The sequence below is a fragment of the Aythya marila genome, assembly GCF_965140915.1.
Source record: "Aythya marila genome assembly, chromosome: 17".
Lineage (NCBI taxonomy): Eukaryota > Metazoa > Chordata > Aves > Anseriformes > Anatidae > Aythya > Aythya marila.
In genome coordinates, this window is record NC_139058.1 from 1,646,776 (window position 1) to 1,668,076 (window position 21,301).

General features: G+C 41.0%; 1 protein-coding gene across 1 annotated transcript; it reads left to right on the plus strand.

Annotated features, from left to right (window-relative positions):
• SVOP (SV2 related protein) lies at positions 1–17,414 on the plus strand (the record flags this gene model as incomplete). The annotated part of the gene is made up of 16 exons (XM_082774505.1): positions 1–35; positions 1,775–1,935; positions 3,547–3,632; positions 4,417–4,515; positions 5,278–5,349; positions 5,901–6,025; positions 8,645–8,708; positions 10,160–10,285; positions 11,300–11,428; positions 12,814–12,887; positions 13,218–13,294; positions 13,603–13,710; positions 15,186–15,297; positions 16,146–16,227; positions 16,463–16,552; positions 17,008–17,414. 16 exons carry the CDS (start codon positions 1–3, stop codon positions 17,212–17,214), a joined length of 1,647 nt encoding a protein of 548 aa, XP_082630631.1. The 3' UTR covers positions 17,215–17,414.
• Positions 17,415–21,301: the final 3,887 nt, after the last annotated feature.

Sequence of the window (21,301 nt, forward strand, 5' to 3'; positions counted from 1 at the left end):
ATGGAGGATGATTTATTCCAGCTGAGACAGCTGCCGTAAGTAGCACCGGTAGGGGAGCGGGGATGCGCGGGGTTTCTGCTCAACGGGCTGCGGGGATGGTGTGCATCCTGGGGATTTTGCAGGGAATTATTTCGGGGAAGTGTCTTAGGCCCCGGGAAGCAGGCCATTTTCCTTGTGTAGCTGCCTGGGTTCAGCATCCTGGGGCACGCAGGCAGGGGTTGGTTTGTTATATAAATTCACTCCATTTTAATCCTTGCACGAACTTGATGGCTGGTAGAAATAAGGAGGGGTGGAATAAAACCCTGCAAGTGCCAGAAGATTTTCTGAGAGGAAACATTGCTATTGCATTTGCAAGGTGGATTGCATCTGTAAATAACGTTGTGCTAGGGAAGGCATCTTCCTCGGCTTCCTGCTTCGTGCAGTGAACTGATTGCAGATTGCAACCTTTTTTTTGCAAAGCTGTGTGTGCAGTGAGTATCATTAATACTTGCTAACTGTGTGTTTCAGGGAAGCAAACACTGCTGCACAGGGAAAATGCTGTTGTTTATGACAAACTCCTTGCTGTTGGGATGTGGTTGTTAGATCTGTGCAAGAAGGTGATAAAAGCGCTGCTGCCTTTTAACAGCAGGATTTCCTTTCCTTTTCATGAGTTCAAAATGCTTTCTTTCAAAATAAGTGCATTTCTCCTAATGCTCCATTATCGTGTGGTTTGAAACACATTCCTGTTTGTAAACCATTGAGTCTGCACGGCAGGGAATGAATGTTTAAAGTTGATTTTAAATATTAATGAGCTCGTGTCAATGACAGAACAAACTGTCCCATAACATTTCTAATAAGTTGGGAAAATGGACTTGAACTCCTGGTATTTTCAAATACTGAGTTCAGTTGCATTCAGCTTGTAAGTAAAAAGAATGAGACATGATTTCATTAGGCCATTTTTCCCATTTTTTTTCTTTTTAAACAAAGCTCAGAAAAATGTTCTAAAGTACTTTTCAATGTAGGTATAATTAGATTTATTCCATACTGTAAGATCTTGCAAACAAATGCCTCTCACTGAGATGTCTCAGCTGTGAAAAAATTAGGAAGTACGGAACAGTGAATGTCTCTGTGTGTTTTTCTTCGTTTGTGTCAGTTTGCTTCATAGGTTCTTAAGTGAAAACCATTTTCTTTTATTTGCTGTGATGAGGAAGGTGGCCAGGGAGCTCTCTACTCAGATTGCCACTGAAGTATTTACGATTTTTAGATCAGTCACTGTACCTTTGTACAGCATCTGGAACCATCGTCTCCGAAATGGCCAGTTCTGAAAGTCTACTTGAACAAATATTACACAGTATGAAACAGTAACACAGGGATTTTGTGGTTTTGTGATTGGGTACTTTATGGTCAGAAAGGCTTTTATTAGTGTAAAAAGTTTTGCTTGTGGCTTGCTAGAGCACTGAATAGTTGCCAGTATTGATGGTATGAATGAGATTCAGTCATAATCCCTGGAGTAATGGCACTTCAGACCTCCTGAAATCTGGGGAAAACGCGTCCATATGCTTCAATGGGCTTTGCATCAGGCTTTGGGACAACCAAAATTATAGTAAATAAATAAACTAACTAAGAGCAGATACAAATAAAAGTCACAGCATTCTCTGTGACTGTGAAATGGAGACAGGAGGGTGGTGGGAAAGCTGCCAGCTATTTGACCAAATAGTCCTTCAAGACTAACCAAACACAGCTTCAACCTGGAAAAGACCCAGCAAAGTGTTAATCCTCATTTCTGTATTCTCAGGGTGGTCAAGTTTCGCCGCACTGGGGAAAGTGCAAGGTCAGAAGAGGATGCCATTTCAGGAGAACATGAAATTCAGATTGAGGGTGTTCGGACAGAGCTAGAGGCTGTCGAGCTAGAGGATGGAGCTGCAGTGCCAAAAGAATTTGCCAACCCAACTGATGGTGAGCACGTTTCTTGTTTTCCTTCACGGAAAAAAAGTGTGGCCTCCTCACATCAGCCAGGATGAATACACTGGGTTTAGGGAAGCTAAGGATCCCCCGATCATAAAAGGAAACAATAACGGGTAAATTAGGTTGTACCTGAAAATGATGATTTAGAAACATTGTCCTCTGAGGGTTTCTTTATGTGTTTGATTCTGTATTACCAGTACTAGACCCTTTTAAGGAGCTGTATATCCAGTTGTCATGACTGATTTCAGATAGGCAGCTTGCTAAAGTTTCCTTTAAAATTGATTGGTACTCCTAAATCGTCTACAAGTTTACTGGAACAGTTACACATGGCTCAACTGAGCGGGAAACCTCTGTGGTGTCCCTGTCTGCCACTTGCCTAGAGGACAAGAGGGACAGAATAAATTTCCATCCCAGCCTCTGCTTTCTGCCTAGGAAAAAAGTGCTGACTGCCCTGAAGGTAACACCACTTTAGAAGGCATGAGAAGTGCTGGTTTAGTCTTAGCACAAGACATACTCAAATTTTCTAGGATGGCTATTTTCCCAGAGTCTTATTTATTAACATATTGGTGCAATAGGAAGCCAGAATAGCATGGAGTGAGTTGGATGAGTTTCTTGAAAGACTCAGTGCATCAATGCAAGTCTGCAGATATATGTAGCATATTTCAGTTGGCACACTACCCAAAAAAGTGCAAGCGATGCAGCCTGCCAGTACAGTGAACTTCAGTGCCAACACATCAAATGCCTGGGTTGCAGTCACAGACTCAGGTCCTGTGACATCTCTGCTTTATCAGTTGGGTTTTGTTTGATTTCCTTTTGGTTTGTGTTTGGTCTTTTGTTTTGTGAGGATGTCCAACTCTTAGCTAGACAAAGCTTTCCTATGGCAAATGTACTTTATTAGATGCTGGAAGTGTTAAGTCCTTGAAACTTAAACTGATTAAAACAACTTGAAGATCAAAATTTGGTTGTATTTTTCATTTTGCATTTGAGCAAAGGAATTTGATATATCTTAGCCTCTTCAGATAGCACAAAATAATGAGGTCATGGCAATGTGGGAAACAGCCATCAGCATTTGTAATAAAACTGTTCTAAGATTTAGATGTCTTGGGAAAATTCTTCATTCAAATAATTACAGTTTGACTCTCAATTCAACAAAATATTCTTCTGCACTTTCCATCTCTTGTATAGTATTATATATACTTACATATATCTTGTATATATATTATATATGCTTATATATATTTTTTATAGTATTATATATACTTCTCAGCAGAGAAAGTTGCAAGTGAGTGGCTGGTGGAGTCACTCTTGGTAGCAGTAAGCTGCAAATATACCGAAGTCATTGGTGCTACACTGATTTACTTCTACGTGAATAAAATATTTTATGAATATTTAAGATTGTCTTGGCTTTAGCACAATTCCTGAAAACCATAGAGATTTTCCTGGGTAAGATTTGTATAAAAGCTAGGTAGCTCTGCTATTTATTTTAAACCTAAGCAGATTACCCAATTAATAAGTAATTGCATTGACAGAAAATGCTGTCTCAAGGGATGTGTCTTACTAGGAAAGGAATACACTTCTGCACTAGAATTGTTTTCCTTCTAGATACTTTCATGGTGGAAGATGCGGTGGAAGCCATTGGATTTGGAAAGTTCCAGTGGAAGCTCTCTATCATTACTGGATTGGCATGGGCAAGTAATTTTTATGAAGGTCAATTGCATGATCACTAGTTAGAGTATCTAAGTGATTTCAAATTCTGTAGCCATTCTCTGTAGACGAAGAAATCTCTAAACAGATAGTTGTGCAATGAAGAGTGTTACCTAAAATTCTAAAATCACAGCTGGACTCAAACTTGTTATATAGAGGTAATGAGTGGCTGGTTGGTCTCGCTGTTGCTGAAGTTGTTATAAGTCAGGGTTTGAAAAATCATTTTGGTTCTCTACTTCAAATACTTGTTTCAAATGAAAAGTGTGCTAGGCTATTCCTACAGAGACAGATCTCAGTCTTCAGTCAGTGATTTTACCACATTTCATCCCATTAGCTACATTCTCTGCTTCCTATATTAGTCAACATTGTTCTTGTAATCTCTGTTTCAGGTGAACAGCGAGGCAGTACTCATAGTTTTAACTTTGGTATCAAGAACAGGAAGACAGGCTTTGTTTTCACTTGTCTGCTATTTCTGAAGTGGTATTTGTTACGTTTACTGTGGTATATTTAGGGTAATAATACCTCAAGCCTGTATTTGCTAGCTATCATCTACATGTAAGGTTGCAGCCTGCCGTGGTTCAGATCCTAAGTCAGTAGTGGAATTTGTACATCCACTGCATCTTGCAAACATAACTGTTTTATTTCACCTGCAGAGTGGAAATCGCATGAGCAGAACCAAAGTTAATTTCAAGGTGATGGATTATGAACTGCTATGTCAATCGAATTTTCAGTCAGTTATTTGTTTTTCTTTCTTTTTTACCTTTCTAGATGGCAGATGCTATGGAAATGATGATTTTAAGTATCCTAGCTCCTCAGCTTCATTGTGAGTGGCGATTACCAAGCTGGCAGGTTGCATTGCTCACATCGGTAGGAAAAATAACTGACAGCTCCTGTATTCTGTAAGGTTTTTCCACTCATTGTTCAGATATTATGCTTTAGATCTCAAAGTTGACTCTGTTCATCACCCTTGGAAGTTGTGTTTGGATTAAAAGAAATCGGATTCTTTATTAAAACCAGAGCTTGAAGAAGAAACTTAGGGGGAACTGAGGAAAATTTGAAAGTTTCAAAGTTTCATGTGATCTCTAGGAAAATTTATGAAGTGACTCAGATTCATCCTAAAATTCAAACCATTTAACTAATAAAAATAAAAAAAAAAAAAAAAAGATAAATTTTGGCCATCTTTCCTGAAAATTCTTTTCACTGTATGTCGTTTCCCTTGTACATGGCCAGACTGGGAGCCATCAGGGAAAGAGCAAGCAGTCACTTTTCAAGGTGGGTCATCCAGTGATCTTTGCAAGCAAAGCTCTTATAATACCACCTCCAAGAATGGGGCTATGATGTTGGAAACATGTAATGCCTTGGAGATAAGAAAACTGGTTTGGGGAACCTTCCCTCAGCATATGCCTCTGTTGTGTTGCGTGTACTTTAACTCCTGCAACATTCTTTTTCCTGTAGATTTGATACCATTTGTGTTTTTGTGTAAATTGGTCAAAATATTCAGTAAATTTAAATAAGTTAAAATCATGTGGGGCCTTTAATTGTGAAGCTGTGTTTTCTTTGCTGTCATACAGAAATTTTCACTTGTCTTGTTGTTAAGGGGAAGATTTTTTTTCTATTTTTTTTTCATAGGTGGTTTTTGTGGGAATGATGTCCAGTTCCACCCTCTGGGGAAACATTTCAGATCAGTATGGGAGGAAAACAGTAAGTCTTCAGCTCTTACTGAAATATATTCAAGTATTGCTGCAGTGTGAGTGTTCTAGTGCATGATGTTCACAAATGTCATAGCCCACATGTACGAAGAATTAAGCACAATTAAGCAGAGCCAGAAGTGACCTCCCGTGAAATAAAAGGACAGAAGTTTGGAGAGGAAAGCAGAAAATGAGAAGTGAGAAAAATAAAGGCTGATGTAACAGCCTGACTGTGTTACAAACTGAAGTATGTTCTTTTTTGTTGTTGTGAAAGCCTCTGTGAAATTTTGTGTGCCATACAGCAAATCATTTAAATGGATTCTTTGTACAAATAGAGGAACTTTGTGCTCTGTTTGTGAATGGGCACATATATGCATCAATTACATCAGGTAACTTGTTGTGGTACCACCCGTGCCACCTTTCTCCAGTCGTTAGGAAACCTTTAGCTATTGGGCTTACAGAAATAGCATTGGCACTTTCTGGGTTTGAAGCTCTAGTTTACATGTTGTTAATCTGTGTAACAGCAGAAACTTTATTTTCCTTTTGCTTGTTTGTTAAATACAGGGGCTAAAGATCAGCGTGTTATGGACACTCTATTATGGGATCCTCAGTGGTTTTGCACCGGTGTACAGCTGGATCTTGGTGCTGAGGGGCCTGGTGGGCTTTGGCATTGGAGGAGTGCCTCAGTCGTAAGTAAATATTCACAAGTCCAAATTTCTCTTTTCTATCTTCTTTGGTTTATGTTTTTAAAAATGCTTGTATCAAATCGAAGACATTCCACAGTTTCACTGTCCCAAGCTCATTTTTCTTTTAGTATTTGCAACTAATATATTTAACCCTGAGAAGGCTTTGAAGATATCTAACACATCACTGAAGCGAATCAGATTTACAAAGACTTCCATGTGAATGAGCTGGGTACTTAAAAGTAATATGTTGTGTGCCCTGAGACCTGTTAAGCTTCTCTCATTCCCTCAGGTAAACTGTGGTGAAAATGAGAGGCCCAGGTAGCCCTCCTAGAATTGGATAAAACACAACAGACAGTGTTTGGTAGCTGTGCCCAAACACTGCATTGCCAGATTGTATTGGGGAAGTCAGTAAGGGATGATGTGGACTTGTTGCAATACACTAGGAGTTAGAATGAAGGGGTAGAACGAAGCCCTGACTACTGTTGTTTTTTTAAAAGAACTCCAGATTATCGTTCAATCATAGCCTGATCTTTTGGTTCTGAACCTGAACTGGAATTCCAAAATCACATCATCCAAACCTGGAGCAACTGAGGTATTTTAATGGCTCAGACACATTTCTAACACAAAAGTAGCATCAGGATATTTCTCTATTACTTCTTTCCGTTCACTTAAGAGGAGGATTTCTAATTTTTCCACTTTAAATAAATAAACCTGCTCTTGGCTTTTAATTATAAATGGAAAGGGATGAGTATATCCATTCCCTCTCCGTGTAGTCTTTTATCCTTATTAATAATTGATATTTTGCCCCATGGAGGTGCTATTTCGGAGTAGTCAGAGCCTAAGTTTGATTGATGGCTCATAGACTTCTTCACAAGGCAGGTCAATATCCTGTCTTTTCTACTGCCATTCCCAGATAAAAGATTCAGAGCTGAGATGGAGCATCATAGTATTATTAATTTTCTTTTTCTGCTCACATGACCTCTTTTAGAAGCTGCACAAAAGCATAATGGGTGTGTAAAAAAGGAAAGTTCTTAGCCTGCCGTGTATCAACCAGCAGTGAGGCAGTTTCTGCCATGCAGTTCCAACTGAGCACAACTGGAATGAAGCAGGAGAACAACAAAGACAAAGTGTCAGAGTTAATAATGCCTTGTACTGCAAACACGTATTAGTGTTGTTCCACAGAGCCTCGGTGGAATGGCTGCAGCTCAGCTAATGACATTTTACAGAGGGGTGGATAAAACACAAAGGCAACATGACTTAATGAGAGACAAAGAAGAGATGGTTACAGAACTCAGAGTGGATTCCATTGCTGCCGAGCCTTTTTCTTGCTCTTACTATAATAGTGATACCTTTGACAAAGAGAATAAATATATAAGTAACGGGAGAAATAACTCCTATCTAATATTAAGTAGGCTGTATAACTTTGGAAGTGAGTAGCTGAATTTCAGTGGAATGACGTAGGCATCTTTATCATTGTATTGTTGTATTCTACAATGGATATGAGAGAGAATTTTTGTGAAAGGTGCTATTAAAAAGAATGCATCCAGCAGTAATAAATTACCTCCTCTTGGAATCTTCTGTGAGATATTATGTAACCCTGAGTATGATCATTCACTTTTCCAGCTTCTAGTCTTGCAAAGATGTGTTGTATTCTCTAAAGAGAATGGTTCTTTATAGCATTATTTTTTCTCTGATTCCTGCTGTGATATATGGGGAACTGCTCTACGTTTCATGACGTGATTCTTCTTCCTTTTCCTCTTAATTACTGATTTAATGGCGTACTTTGATGAACCAAATTCTGGGAAGTTAGAGATCAATCCACCATTTCTCAAGTGAGAAGGAATTTTGCCACAAGCATTAAAGAAAGCCTAAGGAGTTTACAGGCAGAAACAGGATGAGTCAGTGGAATGCAAATAGAGTAGGAGCAAAGTACTACAAGTCTTTCCAGACTGAAGGGGACAAGAGAGCCTCAGCTGGCTGCTGGCCCTGGGGTTCCATCCTCAGCAAATACTCATACAGAAGCTGTACCATTACTTCTTGGCACAGTTATGAAACAACTCTGCAAAGTTAGACGATTTCTTTTTGAATTCCCATGATAAAAGAATGCAAATTATTTACCAGTGTTATATGTTAAGTATTGTTATTATTGTATACCAGTAACACAATCAGATCTAGAAAGTATTTACCTCTTAGAAAATTGAAACCTGGCAGAGTAGGCCAATGTGAAATTCACTGAGCCAGTTGTAAAGCCCTGAAGAAATATTTTACCTAGCAAGCGTTTGTGCTGACTGCTGATGGACCACATTGAAAATACAGGCATCATGCCTGTCCCAGCCCAAAGCAATGGTAGGAAAACATGCTCCAAGAACCGCTACATTTAGCCAACAACTATAGCGTCACAAAGTCACATGAACAGAGCAAATCCTTCTTTTTTGCAATGATGAACTAAAAGAAATTGTTTTCTTGTAGCAAGTGGAGTCTGAACACTGTCCAGTTTTGAAGGCCAGGAAGGGGTTTCTGTTACCATTGTGTATTTGGGGATTTTAGTAAAAGACAAGTGTATTGCCTGAACATCTCTCAATGTGTTAACATAACATTTTTCTCAATGTTCACTCTTTACAGGGTAACCTTATATGCTGAATTCCTTCCAATGAAAGCCAGAGCAAAATGCATTTTATTAATAGAGGTGAGCAGTGTAGCTATATGTACTGGTCTGTAGGGGGACAAATTCTGCTGTTGCTTACATCCATTCAGTTAGTGTGGAACTGAGGTTAACCTCATACACTAGATCTAGTTCGGGTCTGAAAGCAGCATACTGCATTTTTGTATGGGTTTGCTGGTCTGCCTTTTTGCAAATGAACATGCATCCAGTGCTGCCTAAGTTATTGTTGTGCTCCGAGATAACATGAGCTGGCTCGTGAAGATCCAGATTAGGAGGGTTTGCATTTGTGTTCCTCAATATCATGAGGATATGTGCCTGAAATCTCCTTTTCGCATATTTCTGAGGTGAATACTCACATGGAGTGAGCTAAGACAAGCCTGCATCCTGCTCTCCAGCACTTAAGACTAGTGGTCCCAGAACCAGTGCCAACCACCCAGCACTTCTAAGGGTAGCATGAAGGAAGCCCTTTGGGTATGACCTAATGCCATGGTGAAATTAATCTGTAGCTCACTACTGGATAACAGAGAACTGACTGTTCAGTAAATTGAGAGCTAAATTCAGCTCTCCAGACTCACTCCAAATATATCAAAGTCACAGAGCGCAGAATTTTGCCTTATAAATACTTTAAGGCAATATTTGCAGCCCTTGAACGGATGGTTGAAGGGTGCCAGTGCTGAGCAGAGAACAGTACCGTTACTTGTCTGCATCAGTCCATTCGGAAGCAGTATCCTCATGAAAAATACGAAATCCAAACAGCTTCTCAAATACAAAATCAGTTTTCTAAGGTAACTGCTGGCTAATCCTACTTTCAGTTGATTAATCTTCTGGAAGCAGAGTTCAGTAGGTAAATGACGCCTTTCTGTGTCACTTTTGTTCTGCCACAGTTTGGCTACCTCAGAGCAACCCTGGGTTAGAAATACATTCTGAGCATTAAATAGTGAGCTAACAGGAAAAGGAAACTAGTCCTTGTGCCGATTCATAATCCAAAGGAGAATAACCGTGCATGGCTAAGATATGCAAGAGGATGCCAGCTCCATTACTTGCCAGGAAGCTATCAATTCCTTCTTTCATTTGCAGGACAAACTCTGTGGCTTTGGTAGCTTGGTTTTGTAAAGGAAAACAAATACCATAAATCTCATAGTGATAGGAGGGAATAATACCCAGAGACAGATGTTAGTAGTTATTTTGCTTAAGAAGCACAATGTGATGAGTCCTTTCATGATGAGAAGCTACCTACAGTTAATCATGAGTGTTTAAAGAAAGTCAATGCTAGGTTTTCAGAACTGAGCTTCTGCAACATGTAAACAAATCCCCTTAAATGTCTGGGTTTCTGTTGAATACAGTGGTGCATATTTGAAATGTCTCTGGCATTTCTCTCTCCAGCTGTCCCATGAGAGCACATTTTAGAATGCTACAAAGAATGCCTTAATAACATTCTCATTCTCATTTCTGACCGTTTCTTTTCCCTTTGGCAGGTCTTTTGGGCTATTGGGACCGTGTTTGAAGTCCTCCTGGCAGTGTTGGTGATGCCCACTCTTGGATGGCGGTGGCTTCTCATTCTTTCTGCCCTTCCACTTTTGCTCTTTGCTGTCCTATGTTTTGTAGGTATTTTTCTAAAGATGTGTACCCTGATTGAAGGGTATTGTGACAGCTTTTGGGCTTTGAGTTGATGTATTTGTGAAACATCTGAAATAATGACAAAAATTCCATTGTTTCAGCAGAGTACTAGTAACAACAGTGCAGTGAGAACTGTGTTTATGTGACTGTAATTGCTAGAGGACAATGGTGGGCTGGAACTTATGAAGCCAAATCAGGCCTGGCAATCTCTTTCCAATTTAATGACTTTGTTTCAAGTCATTTCAATGGAATCAACATTTTATTAAAATCTGTTGCTGTTTCCCTGACTGCTCTTTAGATTCTTAAATTATTTTACCAAAAATCATAACTTCTGTAATTAATGTCCATCCAAAAAACTGACCCAAGCCAGGGGTAAAATCTGCATAGTGCAGGTTCTTAAATAAGGGTGTATTTAAGTTAAACCTGAGCTTCAGTGTGCTATTAGGTAATATGTCTGCCATTCATTCAGTCTTCTCAAACATGTATATCCTTGTCAGGCTGTTTAGCAGCTCTTATTATTCCTTAGTCGCTGTCATTGTTTTTCAGGAATACCTCCAAACAGTTATACAAGTGCTAACATGCACTGTTTTTAAAAGGAGCTTAAAAATGCAAATTTTGTAATGCCTAGAGCATCTTGTTATCTGCCCTGGATGCTTTGCCTTTCCCACTGAGAAAATATAATGCCAAGATCCTGCAAAAATGTCTAATATTTCTCAAGAATGAAAATGAGGCAACAGAAGGGAAAGATTTAGGCTGGAGTTCTGACTTTATGGTGAAAGTGCTGTTTTGCAGTTTCTTAAAGCCTAATAAGGAACTTGACCTTTGACACAAAGATGTTTTTCTGATTTGTTAAAGATTGGTTCTGTGATCCCTTCTTATGTTAGTAGTCTGCTGGAGTCACGGAGATTTCCCACTGTAAACCCACAGAGAAAGTCCCCAGTTTGTGTACTGCTGTGTTTTTGACATCTTTGTGCATGTGATGTGCTTTGCTCTGCTAGTGGCTGCCAGAAAGTGCCAGGTATGATGTATTATCTGGAAATCAAGAAAAAGCAATTGCCACTTTAAAGCGGATAGCAACAGAAAATGGAGCTCCGATGCCCTTGGGAAAATTAATTATTTCCAGACAGGTAGGTACAGGTAACAGACACCTTAATAATGTGGGATGTAGTGAAACTGTACTACAGTCATGTGCATTTTTATAAGCAAATAATCAATGCTAAATTTAATTTTGATGTCTCAACCACTAATTAAGAATGAGAGATGATCACGTATGTCTATTCCACAGTGAGGAAAACTTAGCCTGTACTAACTACATTTTTATTTACATGAAAATCCCAAAAGTCAAAAGGACCTTCAAAATGTTATTTCGTCTCTCTTTAAGACCCTTCTGTTAAAGAAGATCAGATCTCATGACTGTAGGAGAGCTCAGATCAAAATTCCCAGACCTAAACTCATGAGGCAAGGTGGAATTGGACCCTTTAGCTGTAGCTCATTTTGAATCTAATTCTGGTTTTGTGGAGTTGGAAAGCTACAAGCTCCTATTCAGTCCTAACGCATGGAATAATTCAAGTTGTTACTTCTGAACTGTATTATATTTCTGTGTGAATTGCACTGGATTTCTTTTCCCTTTAGTTTTATATGGCCAACTTTTCAGCACTCCTGTCAACATACAAAGTGGCTCTGCATTTACAGAACAAAGAGCAGGCTTTTATAGGAAAAGAAAGTTACAAGAAAAGAAAGTTAGCCAGCAATCAGGGACAGCAGAGGGAGACCCATAGGTTTGAACAACAGCAAAATTGTAGAACTAGGCAGGAGCATGTTGGTAATGATCTTGCCAATTGGAAATACAGGTTTGATTTTCTGTGGTCTGCATCAGTGACGACTGGAGATCCTGTGCCTTTCACAAATGCTTGGTTCAGTTAGGGTAATTTTGATGGGCTGTGCGAGTTTTTGATGGTCTGCAAGTTTTGGAAGATTCTGTTTTCAGGGTGGGGTGGGAAAGCACTTTTCCTTAACCACAAGTTTATGTGCTGAGCCTGCCTGTCTGTCTGTCTAAGAAACACTCAGTTTAAAAGGGGTCTGCTTGCCGGAGGGCTGCGTATAGTTCCGTGGGACCTCACCCTAGATCAGAAGCCCTGATGGGCTGTGCTAATTTACCAGAGCTGACTGTGGGCCACATGAATCATGTGTCAGCTGAGGATTGGCAAAGTTCTGCTCTACCTCTTTCCAGCCTCTCCTTGTTCAGATAGATTCTCACCTCCCTTGTGAAGCAGTAGCATGCCCTGTGCATGAACTGTTTTGATAATGGTGTGTTCCCAAAGAATTCCACTTAGCAGAGGATTCCAGCTTCAGTGTGGCTCCTCCAACCTGAAAAACCCCAAGCTGAAATTGAACACTTGTCCTGAGCTGTAGTACATCATACTTTGTGTTATGTTATCCCTTGCTACCATCCGTCCTCCAGTCCAGGACTAGTGAGTACCACAATTGTCTGACTTCCATTTGTTTTCAACAGGAAGACCGAGGAAAAATGAGGGACCTTTTTACACCACATTTTAGATGGACCACGTTGTTACTCTGGTTTATATGGTAAGAGAAAATATAAATGGCTCAGTGCCAGCACAATTCTAAATGGCTTCTGATGGAGGTATTTTATAGTATCACTAAAATACAACAGCTTCCTCCTCCTCAAAATAAATAAATAAATAAATAAATAAAAGTATTGATTTGTAATTTATTAAACCACCCAGTCACTAGCATTCTAGATCTAATTGCCCTTTCATTTTCTAAATGCTGATAGGAAATAGCTTTGAGGTACTACTTAGCAGGAGTCCTCACACAGTGAGTTCAGTTTTGATTTGTGTTGTTTGCTATAGGTTTAGTCAGCTGAAACTTCCTCTCTTATTTTCTTCCTTGCAGGTTTTCCAATGCTTTTTCATATTATGGGTTAGTTTTATTAACTACAGAGTTCTTCCAAGCAGGAGACGTCTGCAGCAGTGAGTACTTGTCCATCTCTTCTTTTTAAATATGCCCTGCAAAGCAATGGAATGTCTTTTATTGGCTCACTTTCTGCTGATAGTTTGAAAAGGACTGTGGATGCCAGTCTGAATTTTAAGGCATCAAAACTTCAGTTCCAGCTGTATCTTCTGGGCAGAATATACCTGCTGTTCAGCAGGGTTTCTTCCATACTTCTGTTCTATCAGTTTCAGCAGTAAGAATTGTTAGGACATAGCAGGAGTAAAGGAAGATGAGCGGAGAAGAGATTACTTAAATTATGTTCTTTTTTTTTTTTTTTCTCCCACAGTTTCCAGTAGAAGGAAAGAAGTTAAAGCAAAGTGCAGCCTGAGCTGTGAGTATCTGACAGAGGAAGACTACACTGATCTGCTCTGGACAACTCTGTCAGAATTCCCTGGTAAGTGGCGATCAGAAGCATCAGTTCTTCACTGCCAACAGGAGCGGAATGGACTGTGGTACAGCAATGCAATGGGCTCTTCTGTCTGGCCTAATATCAGTGTATTTTCAGCTTGGACAGTTTAATATATGCATTACACACAGTAGCTGTAGCTCCCTTCACTGTCCATGTGATCTCTGCAGATAAAATCACTAGTAATTGCTTTGTGAAGCTATAGTGGCCTGTCTCATTGTGGATTCTATCCAAGCAACACATTATGCATTCAGAGGAAGAGTAACAATTAAATCAAAGGGGCAGGATTGCTTGAACTTTTATCCATAAATGACTATCCAGAGCTATTTTAAAGGGATCGTGGGTATAGTCAATCAATGGCGGACTTGCTTCCTAAAGCTCTGTGTCCAGCATTAGTCATGATTTTTAGTCAGTTTCTGATGAATTTCAATGAACAGCTTGACACAGGACAACCAAGATAGTATATGAGAGCCACTGTTTCTTCACATGTAGAAGATGATCTCTCAGTAATAATCTGTTTGAAGTAACACTGTGAGGCAGTGGTCAGGATATGTTCAGTGTTCTGTATTGTAGTTTCAGGAACTCAAAGAGAAGCCATTTAATAGGTAAAAAGTTGTACTTCTGTGACTGGCAAATACACATAGTCCCTACCTAATGGAAAGGCTGTCCTGTATAACAGTCATTCTGAGAAGGATATAAGTGTACAGCGGAGAGAATACAGTATGTACTCTTGGACTCATGCTGTAGCTGACCAGACTCATTTGATCTTAAGACACAATAAAGTAGGAGTAAGAAATAATAAGGGGGTATCTCTGAATGACAAAGGCAACACTGATGCTTGCATAATCCTCACACTTGCTGTACCTCTGCTTTGAAAAAGATCTGGAAAAGTTGCAGAAGAAAATATTTGAGATTGGGAGACTTACAGAGCTTGATCCATTTCTTTTATTAAAGAGAAGGTGAGAAGTAATTTGATGGCAGCATGTAAATAACTTAATGAGAAGAAAATACTAGGTTCTAGAGAGCCTTACATCTAGCAGGAGAAAGATTAGTAGGGGACAGCGGTTGGAAGTTGAATGAAATATATTCCAGTTAGACATGAGTCAGGCATTTTCAGTGCTCAGGTTGGTAACCACTGCAAGAACCAGTGTTTAGCAGATGTCAGAGTTGATTGCTTGCTCCTACATCAGGTTGTGTCCCCTGAATGTGCAGGCACGTGGGTGCTCGGACCTCTGGGGCTGTGAACATGGCACAAAATCATCTGAGACATGGAGCTTCTGCTCTGCATGTAGTACCAGTGACTGGGACAGTCTGCTCTACTCCCCTGCCTGATGCCTCTGCCAGCAAAGTATTATAAAAAGAAAACAAATTTTCAAATCTCAGTAACAACCTATGTTAAAAGCTAGCTGATGCAACCTCCACCTGAGCTCTGTTCCCAACAGTCAACTTGTCTCCTTCTGCAGGTGTGTTAGTAACACTGTGGATTATTGATCGGATAGGCCGCAAGAAAACCATGGCCCTGTCCTTTTTTGTCTTCTCGTTTTGCAGTCTTTTGCTGTTCCTCTGTGTTGGAAGGTAAGTAAAACACAATGAAAAAGTGGTACTGATTCATCCACGTTCTCTCTTGATTGTAGCAGAAGTGGAGGTTTGAAAATCTGTGAGTTGGTCGTGCTCAACTGGAAAAAATTAAGGGTGATCTTAGGTTTTCTCACAAGGGTTTGATAGAAAATTAAAAGAAGTGGGAGATGAGAAATACTTCACTGTGATTTTACAGACAGAACAATCCAAAGGGGAAATTAAGACATCATGTCTGAGTAGGAGGTAGCCATTGGACAGTTTTAAAATCAGATCTGATGTCACTGAGAGTCTGCCTCTGACTGCATCAAGCCTCAGTGCCACATGCATGCAACAACGTCTGTTTCTTGGGGCTGAAGAATAAGGAAACAAAAATGTAGCTGGAGGAGAGCTGTATGAATTTAAACCTTTTCAGGCACTGTAAGAAGCGTTACAGTACAGAAAATGTGTAATGAGAAACCTTACAAAGCTGCAAATACTCAGTTGGTATGGAAAAGGAAAGCTGCAGTCTGATTTCCTTCTCGTCTCTGCCTTTTTTCCTTAGCACCATTCATAACATGGGATATATTTTTCTTATTTAGATAAGCTTAGGCATTGGCTGTTTATTTCAATAGTCTGCAGCTGTCATTTAGAATGAATACACTTAGAAAACTGATGTGATTGTGGGAATGCACATTGTTTGGCATCATTATTATATTAACGGTCCAGAAAAAATAAAAGGGGTTCATTAAAAAACAAAAAGAATTGCTCTAACAAATTTAGCATTTTTTTATTGCACTTGCCTCCAAGTTAAACAAACAGATTGTACAGAACAATCCCAAACACTGCTCTCCTTTTTATTCTCGCAGAAATGTTCTTACTGTGCTGCTCTTCATTGCAAGAGCTTTTATTTCAGGAGGATTTCAGGCTGCTTATGTTTACACTCCTGAGGTAAGGAGGTTGATTTTGTAATGAGAATATTTAAGGGGAGTGAGAACATGGTGGGAAAGTCATTTTTATGACCTCTTCACAACGGACCTAACCCCAGATACGAGTTCATGATCTTGTTGTCGTTGTCTAACAGAACGTGCTCTAGTGCCACTTATTAATTTCCATTGATTGAGGAGACAGAAGGAAGAGCAGAGAGCTGCCCACTTGGGTTAACAGCTTAATGCTTTGTTCACAGGTTTATCCAACAGCCACGCGTGCTTTGGGGCTGGGAACGTGCAGCGGAATGGCCAGAGTGGGAGCCCTCATAACCCCGTTCATTGCACAGGTAAATTCCCTCCTCCCGAGGCTGATAGCACAGGAAGGTGATGAAGAAGCTGCCTCTCTGCTGCAAGGGCTGTACCAAGGGCAGTCTGTGCATGATGGATTGAAGGAGAGTTGTTGCCCATTTCCTGAGGAGAGTTCAGGCTCACCTCTGATTTTACCTCTTACTCCAGAGGTCATATGTTGGGGAATAAATAACCAAGGAGCAGGCTGCTGCATGGATTTAAGGGTGGTTTGTGAAAAACATTGCAAAAGATAGGTATTAAATAGGGGGAAGAGCACAAACCAGATCAAGAGAGCTCTTGCTGCCCTTCCTACCATACTCCCTGTGCTGGAGAGCACTATAATGGGTTAAATTGCCACAGCACTAAAATTCATCCTACTACATTAGGATTTGCACTTCTTTCTGTGATAAGGCTCAGTAAGTACTATTTTGTATTTTCTGCCTTTTTTCTGCAGGTGATGTTGGAATCTTCAGTCTATTTAACACTGGTGGTTTACAGTGGATGTTGCCTGCTGGCCGCTGTGGCTTCCTGCTTCTTGCCCATTGAAACAAAAGGCCGTGGACTGCAGGAGTCCAGCCACAGAGAATGGGGACAGGAGATGGTTGGGAGAGGATCTCATTCCCCGGGAGTCACCAGGTCAAACTCTGGATCACAGGAATGATGGGACACGAAATCCTGAGGGAAGAATGGATGATCTGATCAAGATATGTTTCACAAAAGTCCAAGCCTGAAGCGTAGAAAGCAGACCATACTGTCACTGCCAATGTCATGTGTCAAACTGCAGGAACTTTTGGGTTGAGCCCAAGCACATTGCATCTCTCCTGCTCCTTGCTCACACTCATGAAAACTTTGCTTCCGTATTGAGAGGCATTTGATCCCGACGTCATTTGAAATTTAGCAGGAAGGGTTTTTCTTAAGTTTCTTGTGCTTGCATGGTCAGCTACTCAGCTTAAAATGTCCCGTGTCAAGCAAATAGCTAACTGAATGCCACTCAGTATAAGCTGTAATTAAAATAATGTACTCTCGATGCCTAAAATCAAAAGATTTATATTTATTGTGTACCTGGCATAGCACACGGTGGATTCCATACACTACAGGATAGGTTTTATGAATTAGATGCCTGCCTTGCACTTTTTAGCCATCGACAACAACAAAATGAGGTAACAGCAAACCAACCAATGCTTTCTAGTTCCCTTACTTACGGGTTCTGCTCCTTGAGAATTAACAGGCACTGTAAGTGAGACTGCTTGGAATCTATTTCCTGAATGTTTCTGCCTCCCGAGGCAGGTAGTTTCGGTTGCTGAGGAGTGGTATTTGTTGCAGAGATGGAACCTCATATGAAAAATGTAAATCTTGATGGTTTGGAGCAGAAAATGACTTTTCTAACGTTGCCAGAAACACTGAGCACTCTGTTTGTTGCCTGGTGAAGACTGCTTCGGCTGTACTGGTGTCTCTGTGTGTGTGGAGATGCACGCTGTGTTTTTCTGCATGGGTCCAGGTCTGTTTCTGCTCAATTTGCCTAAGTATGTTCCCGCAGTGGTGTAGCCAGGCCCTTCGATCAAGATGCCTCCGTCGGAACAGCTGCGTGTAGCGGTTTGGACGGAGCCGCTTTCAAGTGGTTCCCAACAGAAGCTGGTCTCCTGACAGCTGGACTGAACTTCTCGAGAGCTGCAGATTGTACACCGACTGCAACGTCAAGCTGGTGACAAAGGAATGCATCTGGCATCATGTCATAAACATACAAAAATCCTGGGAAGAGCCAAACCGCGATCTTCCTTGGAAGAGGAGCTGCACTCCTTCAGATGTAGCTAGCCTGCGGAGGTCGGTGACCCTGGAGAATGTAAAAGTTCAGGTGGGGATACGTTTGTCTTCTTTGTCTGAAATCTGTCACTATGCAGGGAGTTAGGTTTCAGAGTCTGTGGACATGCAGCGAGGAAATACGTAAGGAAACTGAGACCTGCCCTAGCCACGTCTCAGTTTATTTTACGGATTCCAGACTGTGGAACACACAACCAAATGTGAGATGGACTAGATGCTAATCACTAGGCTGTGGGAAAGCAATACATTTTTGTAATACGTGTGGTCAGTTGTCTCACATAAGCATAGGTAAGTGTGCAACAAATTTTGCACAATAGGCTATTTTAAATATTCTGGGAACCAGGCCCTTTTTCTCTGGGGCAACAACAGGTCACTGAGTCCGTGTTTGGGTGCAATACAAATGAACACAGTTGGGGTTCACCTTTCACTTAGGGATTTGCAGCACTGTAGTGTGGTATAATGCTCTAAGACACGTTAGGCTGAATATTTTTAGCACTGAAGGAAAATCAGAAGTGGATAATTCCTTAAAGAAGCGGAGGAAACTCAGACTAATAAAAAATAAGGCCAAAGAGATTGTGGATATTCTGTGTTTGCGTATCTTCTGCTGAGAAAGGTTAAAGTTTGACAAGGCACCAGAGCGTCTGTCCACTTGTTTACCACTGGATGATGGTGACTGCAGTGAGAGACTCCAGAAGCAGTTGGTGTGAGGGGGCAAACTTTCCTTCTCACAGCTGTGAAAATGCAGCTTGGCTTTTGGGGGTCCCGCTGTGGCTGTGGCTGAGGACGTAGAACCACCCTGTCCGTCCCCCGTTGCTCTGTGTCGGATCAGTTCGCTTTGTCTCTGCTGTGTCTGCGTCCCCTGTGCTCAGCCTCCAGCAACCTCACGTTCCAGTCAGTCCTCAGCAAACAGACGGGGCTCTCACGGAGCTGACAACCAGCGCGAGGAATTTGTTTTCACCTCCTTTTGTCAGGCAGTGGTTGGGAATTTTCCCAATGTGAAACTGGGGCAGCTCAGCGCTGCCTCCGAGCAGAGACACCCCGACTGGTTGCCCACTCGGGCACACCCAGAGGCTTGGGTCTCTTCTCACCACGCATTTGTGCAGTTATGTTTACATCATGGTGTACCCCAAAAACTGGAGGGCCTCAGGGGGAATTCAGCTGGGTGCGAGCCCCCGTCAGAGGTCAGGGTGGATACAAAGTGCAATCCGTGGCCTGGAGGAACGGCGCCTTACAGCCGAGCTGCTGCGTCTGTCTGTCTGTTACTGGAGGCCTTGGGGTTCAGATTCTGCTTTTCCAGTGTTAATGTTCACACAGCGCTTCATTTTTTCTCGGTCAATATTCAACAGCTTTAAAAGACTGCATTGCCATGGCCTTCAAAACATGCAGTTGGAGAGTTTTAGGGAAGAATAACTATCTAATAAACTCGCACACGTGCATACTTCAAATAACATTTTTCCCAGGTACCGATTTATCGGTAATGCAAAGCCTTTTGATGCTGTTGAGTAGCTCACTTTTAACCTGTGACATTTACAGTATTAAAAATATATATATATATTGAAGGCATTTTTGCTTTTCACTTTTAACAAATTCTGCATTGAGAATGTATATAATGGTACGAGTGCCAAGACTGGTCCTGCTGGGACAGCTTCACGTTCTGGGTCTTTGATTTAAAGACAGAGATGCCTCCAGCATGCTCCAAAGCTCGGTGAGGTCTGTGAGAGCCTCCACGGACATTCACGGGCTGTGGGCGAGCTGAGCAGAGAGCACAGGCAGGAGCCCACCACAGCTGACATCAGTAGGAGCCTATTGCACACGTAGGAAACCGAGGTTCAGGTTCTGCAGGTGCTTGAATATTAATAATGGGAGGACACTTTAGATAGTTCACTGAAACATGGAAGACCATTTGGCTTGATACACAATAGCCTATAAACGATCACAAGTCATATTTTGTTAATATGGCAACACCATTGATGTATATAATAAGCTTCCAAAGATTGTTTTACACACCGTCGAGTATTTTTCACTGATGCAGGAATTCATAGAGCTAGTTCATTTAAAAAAAAAAGATAAAGTGAGATAATTTTGGATTAAAATTGAGAGCAAACAGAATTGTGGGATTCGGAGTTTTGCTAACTGTCCAATATCTTCATGTGCAAAGCTGTTGTGGGAAAATACTTCTCCAAGTGTGCTTTGATGGAATGATTCAGTATTCCTAAATGCTTGCCGAAAGAACATTGAATGTTTTCTTGTGTTTGAATGTACAGTTTCTAAGCTGGATACATTTTAATGTTTAAAAACTTTGTGTATATCAGGCTTGTTGTAAAATACTCCTTTTGTTCCTATGTTCCCGATGCGACATTGGATAGTTTAATTCCACACTCGATATTTTATGTTAAACAAATAAATAGTTTTTTCAGTAAAATTGCTGCTGGCTCTTCCATGGGACTTTTACAGAGGGTAAGTAGCTCCGCTGGGCTGTTTGGTCTTGGAGTTCAGCTCTTTGAGCTCTGGGGACTCAGCCGGATGCCCAAGGGCTCAGAGCTCTGCAGACCTGGCTACGTCTGCGTGTTTTGTGCCTTTGGACCTGGAGGAAAGCCACAGGAGTCCTGTCTGCCTTGTATGTAACCTCACAGATTACTACAGCTAAATAATTGAAAAATTATCTGACAATCTTCAGTTACCTCTTGGATTTCATTTAATTTGGGCAATAAAAGCCCGGCAGCTTTGCTCCTTGCCTGGGGGCTGTTCTGGCACTGTCGGGCATGCAGGGAGGTGGCTGCGCGTGTCTGGACTTTGGGGCAGGGAGGGTCCTTTCTGCTTATTAACTTTTTAATGTAAGCTTTTATTTTACCTATCTCATTGTTATAAAATCTAATTAAGCGCATGGCCCCGTGTTCCCCTACCCTTTAAGTGATGTTCTTGTTTTGAAG